The 22,490-nt window shown below is 45.0% G+C and overlaps 1 protein-coding gene across 2 annotated transcripts in view; it reads right to left on the reverse strand.

Moving 5' to 3' along the window:
• The window catches only part of LOC311101415 (neurobeachin-like), a gene marked incomplete at both ends in the record, with an annotated part of 295,001 nt that extends 272,872 nt beyond the window's left edge, over window positions 1-22,129 (reverse strand). For both annotated transcript variants that reach the window (XM_084142549.1, XM_084142550.1), the window contains one exon: window positions 21,866-22,129. In XM_084142549.1, the coding sequence (XP_083998675.1) occupies window positions 21,866-22,129 (264 nt within the window). The remainder of the gene's footprint in view (window positions 1-21,865) is intronic.
• Window positions 22,130-22,490: the final 361 nt, after the last annotated feature.

The following is a 22,490-nucleotide window of genomic DNA, read 5'->3' on the forward strand; positions in this document are numbered from 1 at the left end:
CTTCATTGCGCTTCTTTAGTACAATGAGACCCACACTCTTAGAAAAAAAGGTGCTATCTAGAACCTAAAAGGGTTCTTCGGCTGTCACCATAGGAGAACCCTTTGAAGAACCCTTGTTAGGTCCAGGTAGAACCCTTTTGGTTCCAAGTAGAACCGTTTTGGGTTCCAAGTAGAACCGTTTTGGGTTCTATGTAGAACCCTTTCCACAGAGGGTTCTACATGGAACCCAAAATGGTTCTACCTGGAACCAAAAAGGTTCTCCTATGGGGACGGCCGAAGAACCCTTTCGGAACCCTTGTTCTAAGAGTGCAGAGACGATGCAGAGTGCAGACCTTCTTCATTGAGCCCTGAAGTAGGACACTATTATCATAATGCACAGAATTGGGGCAGACATATTCACGCCTCTCCAAAGATTGAGGGATTTTCTGTCAGAAGCTTGGAAATCTGCCATGTTCTTTTCAGCGCTGCCACAATAACCAAAACAATGAGACAGGAACATCTCCATATGGAAAACGGATTGTCAAGATGAGAGAAAACATTGGCGCCAAATCCGTTTTCTCATCTCAGTCCCAACTGGCAGAGAATGAAACATGCTCCTAACACTGAAGGACTAAGGCACTGTTACAGCCACTATACTATAAGAGGTCTGCAGCATTCACAATAAGAAATATTATAGAGTCACATACAGATGTAAGATCTTAATTTGAGCCAGTTTGCTACATCAGGAAAATAATCCTACAGCAACAAGAAATGTGATACATTTTTGTAGGGGTTGATACATTTTTCGTTATGGCAAACCAAGTCTGAAATTTCAAAGCGGAAATGACAAACTTTAGAAGCCTTTAAAAACTCAAATACACTACAAGTTTGCATTTCCTGCTAGGCAGGAAAATCTCAGCAACAAAAGATTGATCAGATTAAGATCCTACATCTGTAGCCTTGTTTCTCTCTTGTATAATACAACAGTTTAAATCCTTGTTATTTCTCTCTATACTGGTTGAGGATGTGTCCCAAATGGGCCCTATAGGCCCTGGTCAAAAATAGTGTGTATAGGGAATAGAGTGCCATGTGGGACGCATCCTGTACCTTGCAGCTCAAAACAGAACAATAGGCAATAAGGGGATAGATAACCACAAGGCTGCCAAGCTGAAATCTTACATTTTCTTAATTAAACCATGGGAATGGAACATGTACAGTTGTCCATTACTCTCTCATTAATATATGTATGAGCCACATATCTTAGTTAGAGGCAAGCTGGAATTAAATTATACTGGAATCAGCACTTTCATAACACAGACATGTCTAAACAGTGTTACTGTGTGGAAACAAAACACAAAGCGGATTTGAGTTCTTTAGGAAAACATCATTATGTTGTCATGCAGAGTCACATGTATTTCTTTTCCAAGCTATAGAGCCCCAAAGTAGAGCTGTCATAATACCCATAAAACCTAGCGGTCAAACAGGGAAATGGTTAAAATCGTTTTTTTCAGCATAGGGGATTTTAGAAACACTTAAAATAAGGCTTGTGTTTCGTGTAGGTTTACCCTGGCGTGACGTTTGATAAACTTGCACAAGATAGTTCACAGTATTGGCCATTTAAACAAATGTAGCTACTTTATTAATTAGTACATTTAGCTAACATTAGATAGTTAATCCAGAGATTCTTACTGTTACAGGAGGGGTTCGCAGTTCCGGAGTGACCTACTAGGTGTCCTCCGCCGACAACCTTAGGCACCTCCTCACTCACAGTCTGGACTAATCATCTTCCTATGGGTGTCACCTGTGTCTATCTGATTCACCTGTGTATTTATGCCCTCACTTCCCTGTGTTCCCTTGCTCAATTTTCTCTGCTAGTTTCACTATGCCAAGCAGTACTAATCAGTGTCTGATCATGGGACGCATGGACAGGTACGTGAGAAGTGTTCTCCCTGTTTATTTATTATTTCAGTCATAGTTAGTATTTCGTATTTTTGGCTGTCTGCCTGTTTTTTGGAGTCTTATTTGCTCCGCCTTTCTTTTTCGTGTAAAGTCCGTTATTTTGTATCCTGGCTTCGGGACCATCAGTAAAGTTCCTTGTTTCACCATCTCTGCCTACTGTCTCTCCTGCCTACTGTCTCTCCTGCACCGCACCTGGGTCACACCTCACACCAACCCTTACATCTTACCTTTGCCTCGACTCGGCAGTCTCGTCCAGATCATCATGGCATGTTTAGTTCTTTCTGTCAGCCACATTAACAGCTAATTAGCATTTAATTTTGGACTAAAGTCACCTTGACCTAGAGAGATTTATCAAAACGTCACGCCAGGGTAAGCCTACATGGAACACGGCCCTTATTTTAAATGTTTCTAAAAAAGCCTATGGGAAAAATGAATGGTGGAAAAATGATTGGATCCCATTTCCCTGTTTGACCGCTAGGTTTTATGAGTCTTATGACTCATACTGTGGTACTCTATAGCACACAATATTGCATAGAGCAGGTTTTTAATTTTTGACATGGAAAAAATATTGCGATACTGGTATTGTCACAGCCCTAGATGACAGTAATGTCACTTACATGCCCTGGATGTCTCATTAGCATAAATATGCATATCTATTTCCAGACAGAAGCAGTCGACGATAGCTGAGATGGAGGGAGATGACACCAGGCGGAAAGGTAAGAAGGTGTGAAAAGGTGTTTAGAGGTAATTAGAGGGATTGATGTGTCTTAAATAATCCTCCCTACGTCGAAAAATCATTGGATTTTAAAAAGTCATTAACATAAGGGAATTTAGTCTTTTTTTCACCTAACATTTAACCTAAATCCAATGACATTGTGAAATGTTTAGTTGATTTCATGTTGAATTCACGTTAGTTGACAACTCAACCAAATGTAAATCAAAACTAGACATTGAAATGACATCTGTGACCAATGGGTTGTATTACTTAGACACTGTTACTCCATCCACCCCAGCAGATAACCAAGTTATAACCCAAGTGTTGAAATGATTGGCTAATATACAACTTTTTTTTCTTCATTGTGGTGGGGAGTTAGAGTATTACAAAAATGTATTGACAAAAACACATCGTCTGCATCCCAACTGGCACCCTATTTCCTTATAGACATGGTGCAGCCTATCCCCATGACAGAGCCCCATCTCTCTCTCCTCTTCCTACTACCCACCTCTCCTTTCCTCTTCCTCTCCTTCTGGAAGACAGCAGGCAGCAGCCATATCCTCATCCCCACCTCTCCTCTCCTTCTCCTCCTCCTGCAAGACAGCAGCCAGCTGTGCCCCCATCTCATCCTCCAGAGCCCCATATCCCCCCTCTCCTCCTTTACCCTCCTCCGTTTCTCTCCTCCTCCAGCCCTATCTCCTCTCCTCCTCCCCTCTTCCTACCAGCTTTGCCCCTGGTCCCCATTACCCAGAGCAGGGAGGCATGGCCTACAGCCCTCTTATGCTAATGTGGGGAGGCAGTGGGCACATAATGTTCCATCAGGATCGTGCTAATGTGGGCAGCTGCCAAAAAATCCCCCATCGGAAATTCTCCAGGGTTACTGTGAGAGAGAGATCGATCCATGGCCTTTGCAATGGCTTGTGGCCCATCTCTTTAACAGCTCCTCTGGGCTTTAGTGGTTTGTTTCCAGTGACACAGCTACTTCATCCCAGACACAACACAACATAGAGACAACACAGAAACACAACAGAGACAACACTGAGACACAATATATAGAGGCCAAAGCTACTGGCTGCCATCTCTACCACACACTGGCTTCGTCTCAAATGGCACCCTATTCCTTATATAGAGCACTACTTTTGACTGGGGCCCTGGTAAAAAGTAGTGCACTATGTAAGGAATTGGGTGCAATTTGGGACGCAACCACTGACTCCCACAGTAGCAGAGAGTATCGAAACAGTCAATAAAATCAAATAACATTTTATTTGTCGCATACACATATTTAGCAGATGTCATTGCGGGTGTTGTGAAATGCTTGTGTTCCTAGCTCCAACAATGCTAGTGTAGATTTGTCACTATAACTGAGACAAAACACCTGGAGCATGGTATGTAATGGGACTACATGACATCAATATAGAGAGTAGTTGGAATGAAAAGGCAGATCACTACAGAGGAAGACGTCTAAACTAAACACATTTCAGACTAAACAGGCTTTGGTAGATTTTTTCAAATTATTGTTTTTTATCATTTTTTTCACACAAGAAAATACTAAACAATGTGATCAGAGTTGAAAAGGAAAACTAAAAGAGCATGTGCAGGAGAGGTAGAAAACCTTGAGAGGCTTATAAGGTACCTCCCCTTTTCAAATGATTATGGAATAAATGTAAATGTAAATAGATGCAAACAAAGGCAGGAGGGTTTCAGCGGGACTCCAGGTAGGTCTACATTAAATGGAATAGGGTGCCATTTGGGTCGCTGGGTCGCGGTCCTACTGGTCTGCTCTGTCTCACCACCAGGCTGGTCTACGTTACTTCTGCCCCGTCACTACGGCTGCATCGACCAAGGATTGATCCCTTCTGCCTGGGACAAACAGGAGGCTGCTCTGGGACAGACGAGCAGCATGACCACAGTGGAGGCCAAGGAGGCAGCCCCTCTGCTCTCTTCTAATCTATTATGCATTTCCACTGTTATTGATTGTCCCTAGCCAGCACAGATAGACTGTGGTTCCTAATTAAAAGGCTATACTGCTGGCTGCTAGAACCGTTCCTTTATTCCTAGTCAGTAGATTGAACAGGGTTGATGTGTTGTGATCAGGCCCAGCCCAAGGGCTCCACTGTAGTGTTTCAACTTCAACCAACCGCTGGAGTTTAAAAACAATCAAACACGCTCAGAGGGCCTGCTGGGTTAAGGATTGTTGTTTAGAGTAAGAATATTCCCAATGTGAGTCGAGATGTGTTCTGAAAATGAACAATATTTCTTAAGACTCACATTTCCCCATCCAAGACACGAGCCCATGGTGAGAGAGAGAATGAATGTCTCTGTCCCAGAGTGCAACAGCAGCAGTGTGGCAGCATGGCTTTAACCCAGAGAAACTCAACCAGAGAAACTGGGACAACATGAATTTTAGATGCCTCCCGTGAAAAACAAAGAGAAGCATCTGAACTGAGCAGCAGGAGGAGGGAAGTCTCCCAGAAGCCATCACCGCTGAGCTGAGCTGAACAGAGAGCTGATGTTAATGTTAGTGGTAAATCAACACCAACTCTCCTGATTGATACGAAGCTATTCCCTCTAGATCTGATACAACCACACATCTATCTATGATCTACCTATCTACAGACAACCCACCACAGGGCTGATGTAACAGTATATGCTTGTTTCAAATATGTCAGCCAGCTTTTGGTCTTTTGAAAATAATTTATCTTGAGAAAAGTAACATCATGAAAGAGACATGCATACTGACACGTCTGTTTTCATCCAGAGATGTGGAGCTGTGATGTCTATTTCGTCACGTCAGACCCTCCTATCTCTCTCAGTCTGAGTCCCAAATGGCACCCTATTCCCTATATAGTGCACTTCTTTAGGCGAGAGCCCTGGTCAAGAGAAGTGCACTAAATAGGGAAAAGGGTGTTATTTGAGATGTAATCACACTCACAGTCAGGCCCAGCCACTGGGGAGAAGGGGGATGTTAATATGTGACATACCACTGGCATGTTAACATGTTGCAACCATTATTTTCTGGCAGTGTCATCAGAACCTCCAGACTGATGATGACAGTTGTCTACTTCCTGTGTGAAGAGCTGACACAAGCTGAAATAAGTCTGTCCATTCCTCAGACACTTTCTAAACGCCCATGTATACAGGTAAATCCATGAACAGCGCCGGAGAAGATGGCTGCCGTTTTACAGCCCTCTAACCAATTGTACTATTATGTGTGTTTTTCTGCGTTATTTGTAATTTATTTTGTACATAATGTTTCTGCCATCGTCTCTTATAACCAAAAAGAGCTTCTGGATATCAGGACAGCGATTACTCACCTCGTATTGGACTAAGATTTTTTTCTTCAACAAGGCGGCCGCGAAGGATATCATACAGACACCCGACAAGGCCCAAATCCCCGTCATTCGCGTGAGGAAGAGATGGAGATATCGTGGACGTAGATCGGGGTGCCTTGTAAGGATCCGACGGCGAGCGAGTAAACTGCCTCTTCCATCAATCCTATTAGCCAACGTTCAATCATTTGAAAATAAATTGGATGACTTAAGATTACGGTTATCCTACCAACGGGACATTAAAAACTGCAATATCTTATGTTTCACCGAGTCGTGGCTGAACGACGACATTGATATCATACAGCTAGCGGGCTATACGCTACATCGGCAGGATAGAACGGCTGACTCCGGTAAGACAAGGGGTGGCGGTCTGTGTATATTTGTAAACAACAGCTGGTGCACAAAATCAAATACTAAGGAAGTCTCAAGGTTTTGCTCGCCTGATGTAGAGTATCTTATGATAAGCTGTAGACCACACTATTTACCAAGAGAGTTTTCATCTATATTTTTTACAGCTGTCTATTTACCACCACAAACCAATGCTGGCATTAAGATTGCACTGAATGAGTTGTACAAGGCCATAAATCAACAGGAAAACGCTCATCCAGATGCAGCGCTCCTAGTGGCCGGGGACTTTAATGCAGGGAAACTTAAATCCGTTCTACCTAATTTCTACCAGCATGTTAAATGTGCAACCAGAGGAAAAAAAACTCTAGACCACCTTTACTCCACACACAGAGACGTATACAAAGCTCTCCCTCGCCCTCCATTTGGCAAATCTGACCATAACTCTATCCTCCTGATTCCTGCTTATAAGCAAAAACTAAAGCAGGAAGCACCAGTGACTCGGTTAATAAAAAAGTGGTCAGATGACGCAGATGCTAAGCTACAGGACTGTTTTGCTAGCACAGACTGGAACATGTTCCGGGATTCTTCAGACAGCATTGAGGAGTACACCACATCAGTCACTGGCTTCATCAATAAGTGCATCGATGATGTCGTCCCCACAGTGACCGTACGTACATACCCCAACCAGAAGCCATAGATTACAGGAAACATTCGCACTGAGCTAAAGGGTAGAGCTGCCGCTTTCAAGGAACGGGACTCTAACCCGGACACTTATAAGAAATCCCGCTATGACCTCCGACGAACCATCAAACAGGCAAAGAGTCAATACAGGACTAAGATTGAATCGTACTACACTGGCTCTGACGCTCGTCGGATGTGGCAGGGCTTGAAAACTATTACAGACTACAAAGGGAAGCACAGCCGCGAGCTGCCCAGTGACACAAGCCTACCAGACGAGCTAAACCACTTCTATGCTCGCTTCGAGGCAAGCAACACTGAAGCATGCATGAGAGCACCAGCTGTTCCGGATGACTATGTGATCACGCTCTCCGTAGCCGATGTGAGTAAGACTTTTAAGCAGGTCAACATTCACAAGGCCGCAGGGCCAGACGGATTACCAGGACGTGTACTCCGAGCATGTGCTGACCAACTGGCAAGTGTCTTCACTGACATTTTCAACATGTCCCTGACTGAGTCTGTAATACCAACATGTTTCAAGCAGACCACCATAGTCCCCGTGCCCAAGGACTCTAAGATAACCTGCCTAAATGACTACCGACCCGTAGCACTGACGTCTGTAGCCATGAAGTGCTTTGAAAGGCTGGTCATGGCTCACATCAACAGCATTATCCCAGAAACCCTAGACCCACTCCAATTTGCATACCGCCCCAACAGATCCACAGATGATGCAATCTCTATTGCACTCCACACTGCCCTTTCCCACCTGGACAAGAGGAACACCTACGTGAGAATGCTATTCATTGACTACAGCTCAGCATTCAACACCATAGTGCCCTCTAAGCTCATCACTAAGCTAAGGATCCTGGGACTAAACACCTCCCTCTGCAACTGGATCCTGGACTTCCTGACGGGCCGCCCCCAGGTGGTAAGGGTGGTAAGGGTAGGTAACAGTGTTGCTGTTCCTGGTCGGGAGAGGTTGTGTTTTCTCTAGCAGGAGGTAAGCTTGGCTTCTTATATGGTGTTGAGTAAAGCTTAAACCATGTATTTAGATTGTAGGTACGTATTGTAGTTAGGTATTGTAGGTAGTTTACTTAGGTAGTTATTGTAGGTTATTGTAGGTAATTATTGTAGGTAAGTATTGTATTCGGCGAAGCACGAGGCTAGCTAACCCACTACCTGGACCAACAAAGCTAGCTAGCTAGCGGGTTGCTACTGGTAACTTTTAGCAACTGTGGATAGTTGTTTCCAATGTTATTTCACGCTTAAGAGTACCTGTAATTAAGCCAGCTAGCTACCTACCATTCAGCTGTTTTTCTAACCTCATTATCCGAGGCATTAACGTTAGGTGGTTGGTGGCTGCTGTACTTAATTACAGCTACTGATTGCAGTCTGCCACCCAGACAGCTGGCGTCGGGTAAGTTTGGCTTTATACATAGCTTGGGCTTTGTCGAGTAAGGCTTAAACTATGTATTTAGATTGTAGTTAGGTATTATAGGTAGGCATCGTGGGCTGTATATTATTAGGTATTATAGGTAGGCATCGTGGGCTGTTGTGGGTAGTTATTGTAGGTTATCATTGTATTCGGCGGTGCCGGGTGTAGCACGAAGCTAGCTAGCTAGCTAGCTCACCTCCTGGACTAGCTGGCGAGTAGCTATTAGCAACGGTAGCAACTAAATACAATATCCTTTTAGCCAGCTACATTTGTTCGCAGCGCCGCCGTTACTCAAACAAAGTCAACACAGCAGCAATTTGCTAGCTAGCCAACACGACAAGCTAGCTGTACTGTAGCAGCTAAATACAATATATTTGTGCTAGCTAGCCAACGTTTAATTATTGCTGCGTTATGAAAGGAACTAGACACGGACACGAATTATCTGTTTAGTGTGTTAACACACTATTGGTAGTTTGTTGTAACCAAGTATTGGTGCTAAACTGTGTGTTATTGGATGCTAGCATGCTAGTTAGCTATAGCGTCATAGTTAGCTAGCTGAATAAAGTAAGTTGAGTCTATTCCTTGAAACATTGAACCGCTGTAGTTCACAACAATTCTAATTTCTAAAGTGGAAGTTGGGAGAGTTTTATTCGGGTGGTTCAGTGAAACAATTATAGTTTCTGAGGTGAAGTTGGGAGAGTTATATTTTGGGAGTTTTGGTTTTTACTCTCTCCTTTCCCAGATGTTTAGTTCATTTCATTCCGATCTCCTCTGCATTATTGTAGCCATTTGCTAAAGCCTGTCAACTATGCCTCTGCCTATCCCTGTTCTCTCCTCTCCAAACAGGCTACACAAACGCCTCACACCGCTTGGCTGCTGCCTCTCTAACCTGGTGGTCCCTGCACGCACCCCACACCTGGAGTTCCAGGTCTCAGGCAGCCTCCGGAACTGCCGTTCTGCTGCCAACAAGGCAGACTTCATCCCAGCCTATGCTACCCTCCAGTCCCTCGACTTCCTGGCGCTGACGGAAACATGGATTACCACTGAAAACACTGCTACTCCTACTGCTCTCTCCTCGTCTGACCATGTGTTCTCGCATACCCCGAGAGCATCTGGTCAGAGGGGTGGTGGCACAGGAATCCTCATCTCTCCCAAGTGGACATTCTCAATTTTTCCCCTAACCCATCTGTCTATCTCCTCATTTGAATTCCATGCTGTCACAGTCACTAGCCCATTTAAGCTTAATATCCTTGTCATCTATCGCCCTTTAGGTTCCCTTGGAGAGTTCATCAATGAGCTTGACACATTCCTTTCCTGAGGATGGCTCACCCCTCACAGTTTTGGGGGATTTCAACCTCCCTCCGTCTACATTTGACTCATTTCTCTCTGCCTCCTTCTTTCCACTCCTCTCCTCTTTTGACCTCACCCTCTCACCGTCCCCCCCTACTCACAAGGCAGGCAATACGCTTGACCTCATCTTTACTAGATGCTGCTCTTCTACTAATCTCACTGCAACTCCCCTCCATGTCTCCGACCACTACTTTGTATCCTTTTCTCTCTCGCTCTCCTCCAACACTACTCACTCTGCCACTACACAGATGGTAATGCGCCGCCGCAACCTTCGCTCTCTCTCTCCCACTACTCTCTCCTCTTCCATCCTATCATCTCTTCCCTCTGCTCAATCCTTCTCCCTCCAATCTCCTGATTCTGCCTCCTCAACCCTCCTCTCCTCCCTTTCTGCATCCTTTGACTCTCTGTGTCCCCTATCCTCCCGGCCGGCTCGGTCCTCCCCTCCAGCTCCGTGGCTTGATGACTCATTGCGAGCTCACAGAACAGAGCTCCGGGCAGCGGAGCGGAAATGGAAGAAAACTAAACTCCCTGCCGACCTGGCATCTTTTCACTCCCTCCTCTCTACATTTTCTTCATCTGTTTCTGCTGCTAAGGCCACTTTCTACCACTCTAAATTCCAAGCATCTGCCTCTAACCCTAGGAAGCTCTTTGCCACATTCTCCTCCCTGCTGAATCCTCCCCCCCCCCCCCCCCTCCTCTCTCTCTGTGGATGACTTCGTCAACCACTTTGAAAAGAAGGTTGACGACATCCGATCCTCGTTTGTTAAGTCTAATGACACTGCTGGTCCTGCTCACACTGCCCTACCCTATGCTTTGACTTCTTTCTCCCCTCTCTCTCCAGATAAAATCTTGCGACTTGTGACTGCAGGCCGCCCAACAACCTGCCCGCTTGACCCCATCCCCTCCTCTCTTCTCCAGACCATCTCCGGTGACCTTCTCCCCTACCTCACCTCACTGATCAACTCATCCTTGACCGCTGGCTATGTCCCTTCCGTCTTCAAGAGAGCGAGAGTTGCACCCCTTCTCAAAAAACCAACACTCGATCCCACTGATGTCAACAACTACAGACCAGTATCCCTTCTTTCTTTTCTTTCCAAAACTATTGAGCGTGCCGTCTTTAGCCAACTCTCTTGCTATCTCTCTCAGAATGACCTTCTTGATCCAAACCAGTCAGGTTTCAGGACTGGTCATTCAACTGAGACTGCTCTTCTCTGTGTCACGGAGGCTCTCCGCACTGCTAAAGCTAACCCTCTCTCCTCTGCTCTTGTCCTTCTAGACCTGTCTGCTGCCTTTGATACTGTGAACCATCAGATCCTCCTCTCCACCCTCTCCGAGCTGGGCATCTCCGGCGCGGCTCACTCCTGGATCGCGTCCTACCTGACCGGTCGCTCCTACCAAGTGGCGTGGCGAGAAGCTGTCTCCGCACCACGTGCTCTCACCACTGGTGTCCCCCTGGGCTCAGTTCTAGGCCCTCTCCTATTCTCCCTATACACCAAGTCACTTGGCTCTGTCATATCCTCACATGGCCTCTCCTATCATTGCTACGCTGACGATACACAACTAATCTTCTCCTTTCCCCCTTCTGATAACCAGGTGGCGAATCGCATCTCTGCATGTCTGGCAGACATATCAGTATGGATGACGGATCACCACCTCAAGCTGAACCTTGGCAAGACGGAGCTGCTCTTCCTCCCGGGGAAGGACTGCCCGTTCCATGATCTCGCCATCACGGTTGACAACTCCATTGTGTCCTCCTCCCAGAGAGCAAAGAGCCTTGGCATGACCCTGGACAACACCCTGTCGTTCACCGCTAACATCAAGGCGGTGACCCGATCCTGCAGGTTCATGCTCTACAACATTCGGAGAGTACGACCCTGCCTTACACAGGAAGCGGCACAGGTCCTAATCCAGGCACTTGTCATCTCCCGTCTGGATTACTGCAACTCGCTGTTGGCTGGGCTCCCTGCCTGTGCCATTAAACCCCTACAACTCATCCAGAATGCCGCAGCCCGTCTGGTGTTCAACCTTCCCAAGTTCTTTCACGTCACCCCGCTCCTCCGCACACTCCACTGGCTTCCAGTTGAAGCTCGCATCTGTTACAAGACCATGGTGCTTGCCTATGGAGCTGTGAGGGGATCGGCACCTCTGTACCTTCAGGCTCTGATCAGTCCCTACATCCAAACGAGGGCATTGCGTTCATCCACCTCTGGCCTGCTGGCTCCCCTTCCTCTGCGGAAGCATAGTTCCCGCTCAGCCCAGTCAAAACTGTTCGCTGCTCTGGCACCCCAATGGTGGAACAAGCTCCCTCACGACGCCAGGACAGCGGAGTCACTCACCACCTTCCGGAGACATTTGAAACCCCACCTCTTTAAGGAATACCTGGGATAGGATAAAGTAATCCTTCTACCCCCCCCCAAAAAAAAAATAGATATTGTAAAGTGGTTATCCCACTGGCTATAGGGTGAATGCACCTATTTGTAAGTCGCTCTGGATAAGAGCGTCTGCTAAATTACGTAAATGTAAAATGTAAATGTAACAACACATCTGCCACACTGATCCTCAATACGGGGGCCCCTCAGGGGTGCGTGCTCAGTCCCCTCCTGTACTCTCTGTTCACCCATGACTGCATGGCCAGGCACGACTCCAACACCATCATTAAGTTTGCCGACGACACAACAGTGGTAGGCCTGATCACCGACAACGATGAGACAGCCTATAGGGAGGAGGTCAGAGACCTGGCCGTGTGGTGCCAGGACAACAACCTCTCCCTCAACGTGACCAAGACAAAGGAGATGATTGTGGACTACAGGAAAAAAAAGAGGACTGAGCACGCCCCCATTCTCATCGACGGGGCTGTAGTGGAACAGGTTGAGAGCTTCAAGTTCCTTGGTGTCCACATCACCAACGAACTATCATGGTCCAAACACACCAAGACAGTCGTGAAGAGGGCACGACAAAGCCTATTCCCCCTCAGGAGACTGAAAAGATTTGGCATGGGTCCTCAGATCCTCAAAAAAGTATACAGCTGCACCATCGAGAGCATCCTGACTGGTTGCATCACCGCCTGGTATGGCAACTGCTTGGCCTCCGACCGCAAGGCACTACAGAGGGTAGTGCGTACGGCCCAGTACATCACTGGGGCCAAGCTTCCTGCCATCCAGGACCTCTATACCAGGCGGTGTCAGAGGAAGGCCCTCAAAATTGTCAAAGACTCCAGCCACCCTAGTCATAGACTGTTCTCTCTGCTACCGCACGGCAAGCGGTACCGGAGTGCCAAGTCTAGGTCCAAAAGACTTCTCAACAGCTTCTACCCCCAAGCCATAAGACTCCTGAACAGCTAATCATGGCTACCCGGACTATTTGCACTGCTCCCCCACCCCATCCTTTTTACGCTGCTGCTACTCTGTTAATTATTTATGCATAGTCACTTTAACTCTACCCACATGTACATATTACCTCAACTACCTCAACTAGCCGGTGCCCCCGCACATTGACTCTGCAACGGTACCCCCCTGTATATATAGCCTCCCTACTGTCACTTTATTTTACTTCTGCTCTTTTTTTCTCAACACTTTTTTTGTTGTTGTTTTATTTTTACTTTTTTTGTTAAAAATAAATGCACTGTTGGTTAAGGGCTGTAAGTAAGCATTTCACTGTAATGTCTGCACCTGTTGTATTCGGCGCATGTGACCAATAAAATTTGCTTTGATTTGATTTGATTTGAAATGTTTAACTTAATTCTATGAAGCTCAAACTCCACAAGACAACAGGACAGAAGTCTCCCAGGCTGTAACGTGTGATGAACCATGTCCTCATCACTTCAATATGCCTTTTAATGGGAATTGAAAGATCATGGCCCAACTAAGTACATCCGGTAAATGTGGCTAAAGGTTTCAACCTGCCTCAGGCAAAAAACATCAAAATCAGTAACCCGCTTGGTGCGAGAAAAGAAACTGCTTTTCTTTTTTTCTTCTTCTGATTACTGAGAAATAACCAGCAGCATGAAGCCCAAACAGGGACCTTGGTGTTCCATTGTGATTAGTTCCAGAACGTTGCTCAATGAAAATTATAAGAGGCTGTACAGTGTTGGTTCCGAGGCTGGTTTTGTGCTTAGCTTGGGTACCCTATTCCCTATATAGTGCACTAATTTTGACCAGGGCCCTGTTCAGAAGTAGTGCACTATATAGGGGATAGGGTGCTATTTGGGACACGGCCCTGGTATTTGCTCTGTAATGCCGGTCAAAGTCTACTAATCCAGACAGGTATGTAGCGCTACAGGGGGCAGGGGGTATTAGAAAGTGTCCTGTACTAAGCAGCATTATGATCCAGAAACATAACAGATAGACCAGGTGTGTGCCCCTAATGGCACCCTATTCCCTATTTAGTTCACTACTTTTGACCAGCACCCTATGGGACCAGGTCAAATGTAGTGCACTATATAGGGAATAGGGTGCCATTTGGGACGTCACCCAATATATACTGGCTTTATGACCCTTCAACTCTGCTCACAGACTGTATATACAGTGAGGGAAAAAAGTATTTGATCCCCTGCTGATTTTGTATGTTTGCCCACTGACAAAGAAATTATCAGTCTATAATTTTAATGGTAGATTTATTTGAACAAAAAAATCCAGAAAGACGCATGTCAAAAATGTTATAAATTGATTTGCATTTTAAATGAGGGAAATAAGTATTTGACCCCCTCTCAATCAGAAAGATTTCTGTCTCCCAGGTGTCTTTTATACAGGTAACGAGCTGAGATTAGGAGCACACTCTTAAAGGGAGTGCTCCTAATCTCAGCTTGTTACCTGTATAAAAGACACCTGTCCACAGAAGCAATCAATCAATCAGATTCCAAACTCTCCACCATGGCCAAGACCAAAGAGCTCTCCAAGGATGTCAGGGACAAGATTGTAGACCTACACAAGGCTGGAATGGGCTACAAGAACATTGCCAAGCAGCTTGGTGAGAAGGTGACAACAGTTGGTGCGATTATTCGCAAATGGAAGAAACACAAAATAACTGTCAATCTCCCTCGGCCTGGGGCTCCATGCAAGATCTCACCTCGTGGACTTGCAATGATCATGAGAACGGTGAGGAATCAGTCCAGAACTACATGGGAGGATCTTGTCAATGATCTCAAGGCAGCTGGGACCATAGTCACCAAGAAAACAATTGGTAAAAAACTATGCCATGAAGGACTGAAATGGCGCAGCGCCCGCAAGGTCCCCCTGCTCAAGAAAGCACATATACATGCCCGTCTGAAGTTTGCCAATGAACATCTGAATGATTCAGAGGAGAACTGGGTGAAAGTGTTGTGGTCAGATGACACCAAAATGGAGCTCTTTGGCATCAACTCAACTCGCCGTGTTTGGAGGAGGAGGAATGCTGCCTATGACCCCAAGAACACCATCCCCACCGTCAAACATGGAGGTGGAAACATGATGCTTTAGGGGTGTTTTAGTGCTAAGGGGACAGGACAACTTCACCGCATCAAAGGGACGATGGATGGGGCCATGTACCGTCAAATCTTGGGTGAGAACCTCCTTCCCTCAGCCAGGGCATTGAAAATGGGTCGTGGATGAGTATTCCAGCATGACAATGACCCAAAACACACGGCCAACGCAACAAATGAGTGTTTCAAGAAGAAGCACATTAAGGTCCTGGAGTGGCCTAGCCAGTCTCCAGACCTTAATCCCATAGAAAATCTGTGGAGGGAGCTGAAGGTTTGAGTTGCCAAAAGTCAGCCTCAAAACCGTAATGACTTGGAGAAGATCTGCAAAGAGGAGTGGGACAAAATCCCTCCTGAGATGTGTTTAAACCTGGTGGCCAACTACAAGAAACGTCTGACCTCTGTGATTGCCAACAAGGGTTTTGCCACCAAGTACTAAGTCATGTTTTTTGTTGTTATTGTCTCTCACTGTTCAAATAAACCTACCATTAAAATGATAGACTGATCATTTCTTTGTCAGTGGGCAAACGTACAAAATCAGCAGGGGATCAAATACTTTTTTCCCCTCACTGTACTCTAAGACTGTCAAGCAGCATGACAACCTAAACGGACACGCAAGCACACACACTGCTTTGTCATGTTTAGACAACAGGATATAAACCATGTGACAAATGGTAGCCTGAGGTTTGTCACATTACTGACTTACATTTAGATTTCAACTCAAGGAAAATATAAAGATGAGAAATAGTGATCCTTACTCACACTGACACTGAGTGCTTAGACATTGAATGCATGTGCGGTCCTTATGAATATGGGCCTGTCATTGGCTGCATCCCAAATGGAACGCTACTCTCTATATAGGGAGCCATTTCAAACACTTTTTATATTACTGCAGCAGCAAGGTCACTGAGGCTGGTCTCCTGGGGCCGTGTAGATTAATGAAGCTGGTACACTAACACAGCTAGGCTACACATCACAATATTACTGTAGGACTACTGCAGCATCTATCACAATGTTACTGTAGGACTACTGCAGCATCTATCACAATGTTACTGTAGGACTACTGCAGCATCTATCACAATGTTACTGTAGGACTACTGCAGCATCTATCACAATGTTACTGTAGGACTACTGCAACATCTATCACAATGATACTGTAGGACTACTGCAGCATCTATCACAATGTTACTGTAGGACTACTGCAGCATCTATAACACTGTTACTGTAGGCCTACTGCAGCATCTATAACACTGTTACTGTAGGCCTACTGCAGCATCTATAACACTGTTACTGTAGGCCTACTGCAGCATCTATCAGTAGCAGCCTCTGATCCATCCATCAGCCAGCCATCCCTCACCTTGTCAGCCAAACTGTAAAAGAGATGTGGGATATGAGGTGTGGCAATGTGCCAGCTGTCACCCAGAGACACCACCAGCCTGGCTCTGCAGTAGCTGACCAGAATCCTCTTCTAGAAGGACTAGTTCTCTGACCAAGTCAGTATTATCCAGAATATGCTAATGTCAATAAACTGTGTGCTGGGCCCTGATCTTAGCATTATTGGGTTTCAGAGAAGCATTTTATGGACATGATGTGTTATTACGTATTTAATGAACAGCTGGGACAAACTACAAGTGAAGAACAGACTGCTGATCAAAACAGGTTTTTTATTTCACTTGGTCCCTACACCCCGTCAATGGTCATGCTACTCCCCCTATGGACATTTATTTATTCATCACTGCTACAGTTAAAGTCGGAAGTTTACATACACCTTAGCCAAATTCATTTAAACTCAGTTTTTCACAATTCCTGACATTTAATACTAGTAAAGATTCCCTGTCTTAGGTCAGTTAGGATCACCACTTTATTTTAAGAAAATGAAATAATAGTAGAGAGAATGATTTATTTCAGCTTTTATTAATTTCATCACATTCCCAGTGGGTCAGAAGTTTACATACACTCAATGAGTATTTGGTAGCATTGCCTTTAAATTGTTTAACTTGGGTCAAACAGGTAGCCTTCCACAAGCTTCCCACAATAAGTTGGGTGAATTTTGGCCCATTCCTCCTGACAGAGCTGGTGTAACTGAGTCAGGTTTCTAGGCCTCCTTGCTCGCAGACGCTTTTTCAGTTCTGCCCACAAATTTTGTATAGGATTGAGGTCAGGGCTTCGTGATGGCCAATCCAATAAATTTTTTACATTTTAGTCATTTAGCAGACGCTTTTATCCCGAGCGACTTACAGGAGCAATTAGGGTTAAGTGCCTTGCTCAAGGGCACATCGAAATAACTGTTCACCTAGTCGGCTCTGGGATTAGAACCAGCGACCTTTCGGTTACTGGCACAACGCTCTTAACCACTAAGCTATCTGCCGCCCTGCCAGGTACCCTGCCAATACCTTGACTTTGTTGTCCTTAAGCCATTTTGCCACAACTTTGTAAGTATGCTTGGGGTCATTGTCCATTTGGAAGACCCATTTGCGACCAAGCTTTAACTTCCTGACTGATGTCTTGATGTTGCTTCAATATATCCACATAATTTTCCTTCCTCATGATGCCATCTATTTTGTGAAGTGCACCAGTCCCTCCTGCAGCAAGGCACCCCCACAGCATGATGCTGCCACCCCGTGCTTCACGGTTGGGATGGTGTTCTTCGGCTTGCAAGCCGCCCCCTTTTTCCTCCAAACATAGCGATGGTCATTATGGCCAAAGAGTTCTATTTTTGTTTTATCAGACCAGAGGACATTTCTCCAAAAAGTAAGATCTTTGTCCCAATGTGCATTTATGGCGGTTTTGGAGCAGTGGCTTCTTCCTTGCTGAGCGGCCTTTCAGGTTATGTCGATATAGGACTTGTTTTAATGTGGGTATAGATATTTGTGTACCGGTTTCCTCCAGCATCTTCACAAGGTCCTTTGGTGTTGTTCTGGGATTGATTTGCACTTTTCAAAGTACGTTCATCTCTAGGAGACAGAACGCGTCTCCTTCCTGAGCGGTATGACGGCTGCGTGGTCCCATGGTGTTTATACTTGCGTACTATTGTTTGTACAGATTAACGTGTTACCGTCAGGCGTTTGGAAATTGCTCCCAAGGATGAACCAGACTTGTGGAGGTCTACAATTCTTTTTCTGAGGTCTTGGCTGATTTGTTTTGATTTTCCCATGATGTCAAGCAAAGAGGCACTGAGTTTGAAGGTAGGCCTTGAAATACATCCACAGGTACACCTCCAATTGACTAAAATGATGTAAATTAGCCTATCAGAAGCTTCTAAAGCCATGACATCATTTTCTGGAATTTTCCAAGCTGTTTAAAGGCACAGTCAACTTAGTGTATGTAAACTTCTGACCCACTGGAATTGTGATACAGTGAATTATAAGTGAAATAATCTGTCTGTAAACAATTGTTGGAAAAATTACTTGTGTCAAGTAGATGTCCTAACCGACTTGCCAAAACGAGAGTTTGTTAACAAGAAATTTGTGGAGTGGTTGAAAACTTGTTTTAATGACTCCAAGCTAAGTGTATGTAAACTTCCGACTTCAACTGTATATAGTAATATTTCAACAACAACAAAAATTACCATTTACATTATTTTATTTCACTTAGTCCTGCATGTTGGAGCTCGAAGCCTAAGATTTTCACTGTACCCTGCAATCACACCTGCAACCCTGTACATTTTAAATTTTAGTCATTTAGCAGACGCTCTTATCCAGAGCGACTTACAGTTTTAGTGAGTGCATACATTTTTCATACATGTGACTATTAAACACTCAATCTGAATGTTGCTAAGTGAAAGTCATGATTAATCTCACCCCTCATTAAACAATCTAATTCCTGGGTCGTATTCACTAGAAACCAAACGGAAGAAAACGGACCTGAACTTTTCCAATAAGAAACTGTCACTTTCGTTCGCAAAACATTTTCCGTTGCGAAACGTTTTTGCTACAGTGTGCACTAATGAATACAACTATGCTGAATTAAACCAACCTGGAGGGGAGACTTCATTCATTATGACACGTTATCTTATTTACAGCTTTCATCAGATTGGCTTCTATAGAGAACATAAACGAGCTAACCAGGCTTAATGAGCTGAGATGAGGGATGGTGGCACCGTAGGGCAGGATACTGCCTTATAGCATCACAACACAGTGTTGTAGCATCTGTCTGATAGGAGGTTAATTATTCTCCTACATGGGACGGTCTACATTTGATGTGTCAGAATGGATGGATGATGTTGATCTGTCGCGAGTTTAGCCCTTTCAGACCCAAGAGTGGTGTTCCATCATCTAGGCTGCGTCCCAAATGGCACCCTATTCTCTATATACTGTAGTGCACTACTTTTGACCAGGGCCCATAGGGCCCATAGTGCACTATATAGGGTATAGGGTGCCATTTGGGACGTAGGCCTAGTCTAGATTGAGGGATGGCCAACTCCAGTCCTCAGCCATATACCCTAGTTATTCATAACGCTAGCTAGACACAAAAGGTCAGTCCCTATGTTCAGGATGCATGTACACATCAAGATAAATCTGCTTGGCACGGTTTTTTAAATGTTTTTACAGGGCCTCATACGATAGATCACTATGGTCGAGTTCCTTTCCAACTACATTGCAGATGCATGCCATATCTTACAACGCCTGGATAAGTACAGTATTTTTAACATATCCGCTAACCACATCATATGATTTCGCCATCTGATGCCCGACTGCATAGTCGATGACGACGACGTAGCACGCAACCATTGGTTGATGCAATGCAATGCCTGCAAATCTAGTCAGGCAGGAACTTGACCTATATCTCTCTTCCCCTCCTACTCCACCTCCTACTCCTCCACGTCTTCCTACTCCTCCTTTCATCCACTCATCATTGTCAACCTGATCCTACTTGACTCTGCTCTCTGTCTCTCTCTCCATTGTTCTGGAATCAGACTGGTCTCTGTTCAGAGCCCTGACCCTCTGAATCATTCATTCGTACATACAGGAGAGACATGATTAGCACTATGCTAAAATGTTCCCTCCATCCCACTGTCTCTCTCTGATTGAGACTGTGCTGCTACAGTATGTGTTCATCCAACCTCAAGTGATGTGTGGCGATATGAATCACAGACAGATGCAGCCCTGCACACTCATAGGTGCGTCCCAAATAGCACCCTATTCCCTTTATAGTACACTGGTCAAAAGTAGTCCACCGTATAAGGAATAGGGTGCCATTTGGGACGCATACTACATATCTACCCTGGCCTGCTTGTGTCTGTTTTCCATTACAGCAATCACCTTTTTAGATTCCATTTTTGCTCTTTAACAATCCCTAAATGAGTGTTATGCAATTAATTCTAGTTCTCATGTACTGTAGTTTGTCCTGCCTGATGACAGAGACGTGTTAATGGAACATTAGTTAGAGGAGAGGAGACATTACTCAGAAAGAAATATAATGTTCTCGATACAGAACTGTTCACCATCATACACACTGTTTCATCATACCAGGGTCACATTAAAAACACACCTCCTGACATGCAGCACTAAAAACCATCACATGAAACACAGTATGCTTCCCACATGGCACTTTATTCCTATAGTACACTACTTTTGACCATAAGGCTCTGGTCAAACGTAGAGCACTATATAGGAAATAGGGTGCCATTTGAGACTCAACTACAATTTCCACTTCCACAAAGAGTTGATGGATGATGGTTAATAAAGACAGATTTTCCATCCAACACATCTCTCTACAAATGAAAGCCATCATATGAAACAACTATAGCCTAGTAGAACTAATATTTCACCATTTACCCAGATATATTAGACAGGAAGCCTAAGAGGCCAAATGGGAACTATTAGTGAAATATGATGATTGAATGGACTGGTTCCATCTTCATACCTGCAATAGCTACCATTCTATAGCTACCATTAAGGTTGTGATGAAGTCTGAACTAGACATAGCCACATTATTGTACTACAGAGGAATCAGTTTAACATCTAGTTTTGATTTACATTTGGTTGAGTTGTCAACTAATGTGAACTCGATGTGAAATCAACAACAAATGTCACCATGTCAAGGTAAAAAAAGTTGGGTGAAAAAAATATGAAATGCCCTTACATTGATGACTTTTTGCACATTCTATCAGTTTTCCCATGTTGATTCAACATCATCACTTTGATTTTTGAGATTGAAATGACATGGAAACAACATTGGTTCAACACCTTCTGTGGTCCCATCAACCACATCAGACCTGGGCACCATGATGACCCTTCATGCCTCCTGTATCTGACCTGTGTGTTCTAAATATTGTAATGTATCATGTTATGTTAGTTGTCATCTTCAGATGTTGAAGTGTTGTCTAACAAGCACCAACTCAACTGTTGAAACAGTGTCACACTCCATAAGAGAGTTCCTCAATCTCTAATAATACCCTATCTGTAATCTCTAGTTACAGGGTCTCTAGACTACAATTTCAGACCTGTACAGAACAGAACACATGCAGCAGCAGCAACCTGCCGTTTTGCCAGTCATCGAGTCATCCGCTGAGACCATTACCCTTTATTATGGTGCTACAATGTAACGCTCTGTGCGTGTTGATGATGTTGTGTTACATGTGTGAGATGCTGTGGCTGAAATAGCCTATATTTCCTTACCAGGTTGAGCACAGTCTCCACGATATCCCTGTTGCTAACCTCCCCCACCTGGATCAATCCGATCAGAACCGCGAATTTCATCTTGATATTCCGGATGGGAACCTGCGGGTTGATCATCCCGGCCGGTAGAACCATAGAACCCGAGCCAGATACCATTATTTCCCGGGTACCAGAGCCCCCTGGCTGCCCATGACCCGGGGGGATTTGACAGTCCGAAAGAGACACAGTACCCGGCATCTTCACCGCCGGCCTCTCACTTGTCATGTCCTTTCAACCAGATCGATGTCACCTGTTTTAATCGCTGTTCAACTGCATCAATTAAACATGAGAAAAAATAGAAGATTCTGGAAGAGCCTGACGAAAAGGAAACCGCTCTACCGGTTACATCCACTCTCTCTGGCGTGCGCGAATATGAACTGCAATCTGGTAATAATTTAATGAGGGTAGAACGAGCCGTGTCCTTCCCTGTACACAGACGTCTTCTGGTAATCTGAACAGAATGAACCTGAACAGCGCGGCAGCCACTGCAGGGTCTCTAGGCTACAGCTCTGCCGCTCTCCGTCATGTTGCCGCCCCCTGCCTGCGGGAAGAAGTGCATCACGCCTGCCTGCAGACAAGCTAAAGT

The sequence above is a fragment of the Coregonus lavaretus genome, assembly GCF_964263955.1.
Source record: "Coregonus lavaretus genome assembly, chromosome: 26".
Classification (NCBI taxonomy): Eukaryota; Metazoa; Chordata; class Actinopteri; order Salmoniformes; family Salmonidae; genus Coregonus; species Coregonus lavaretus.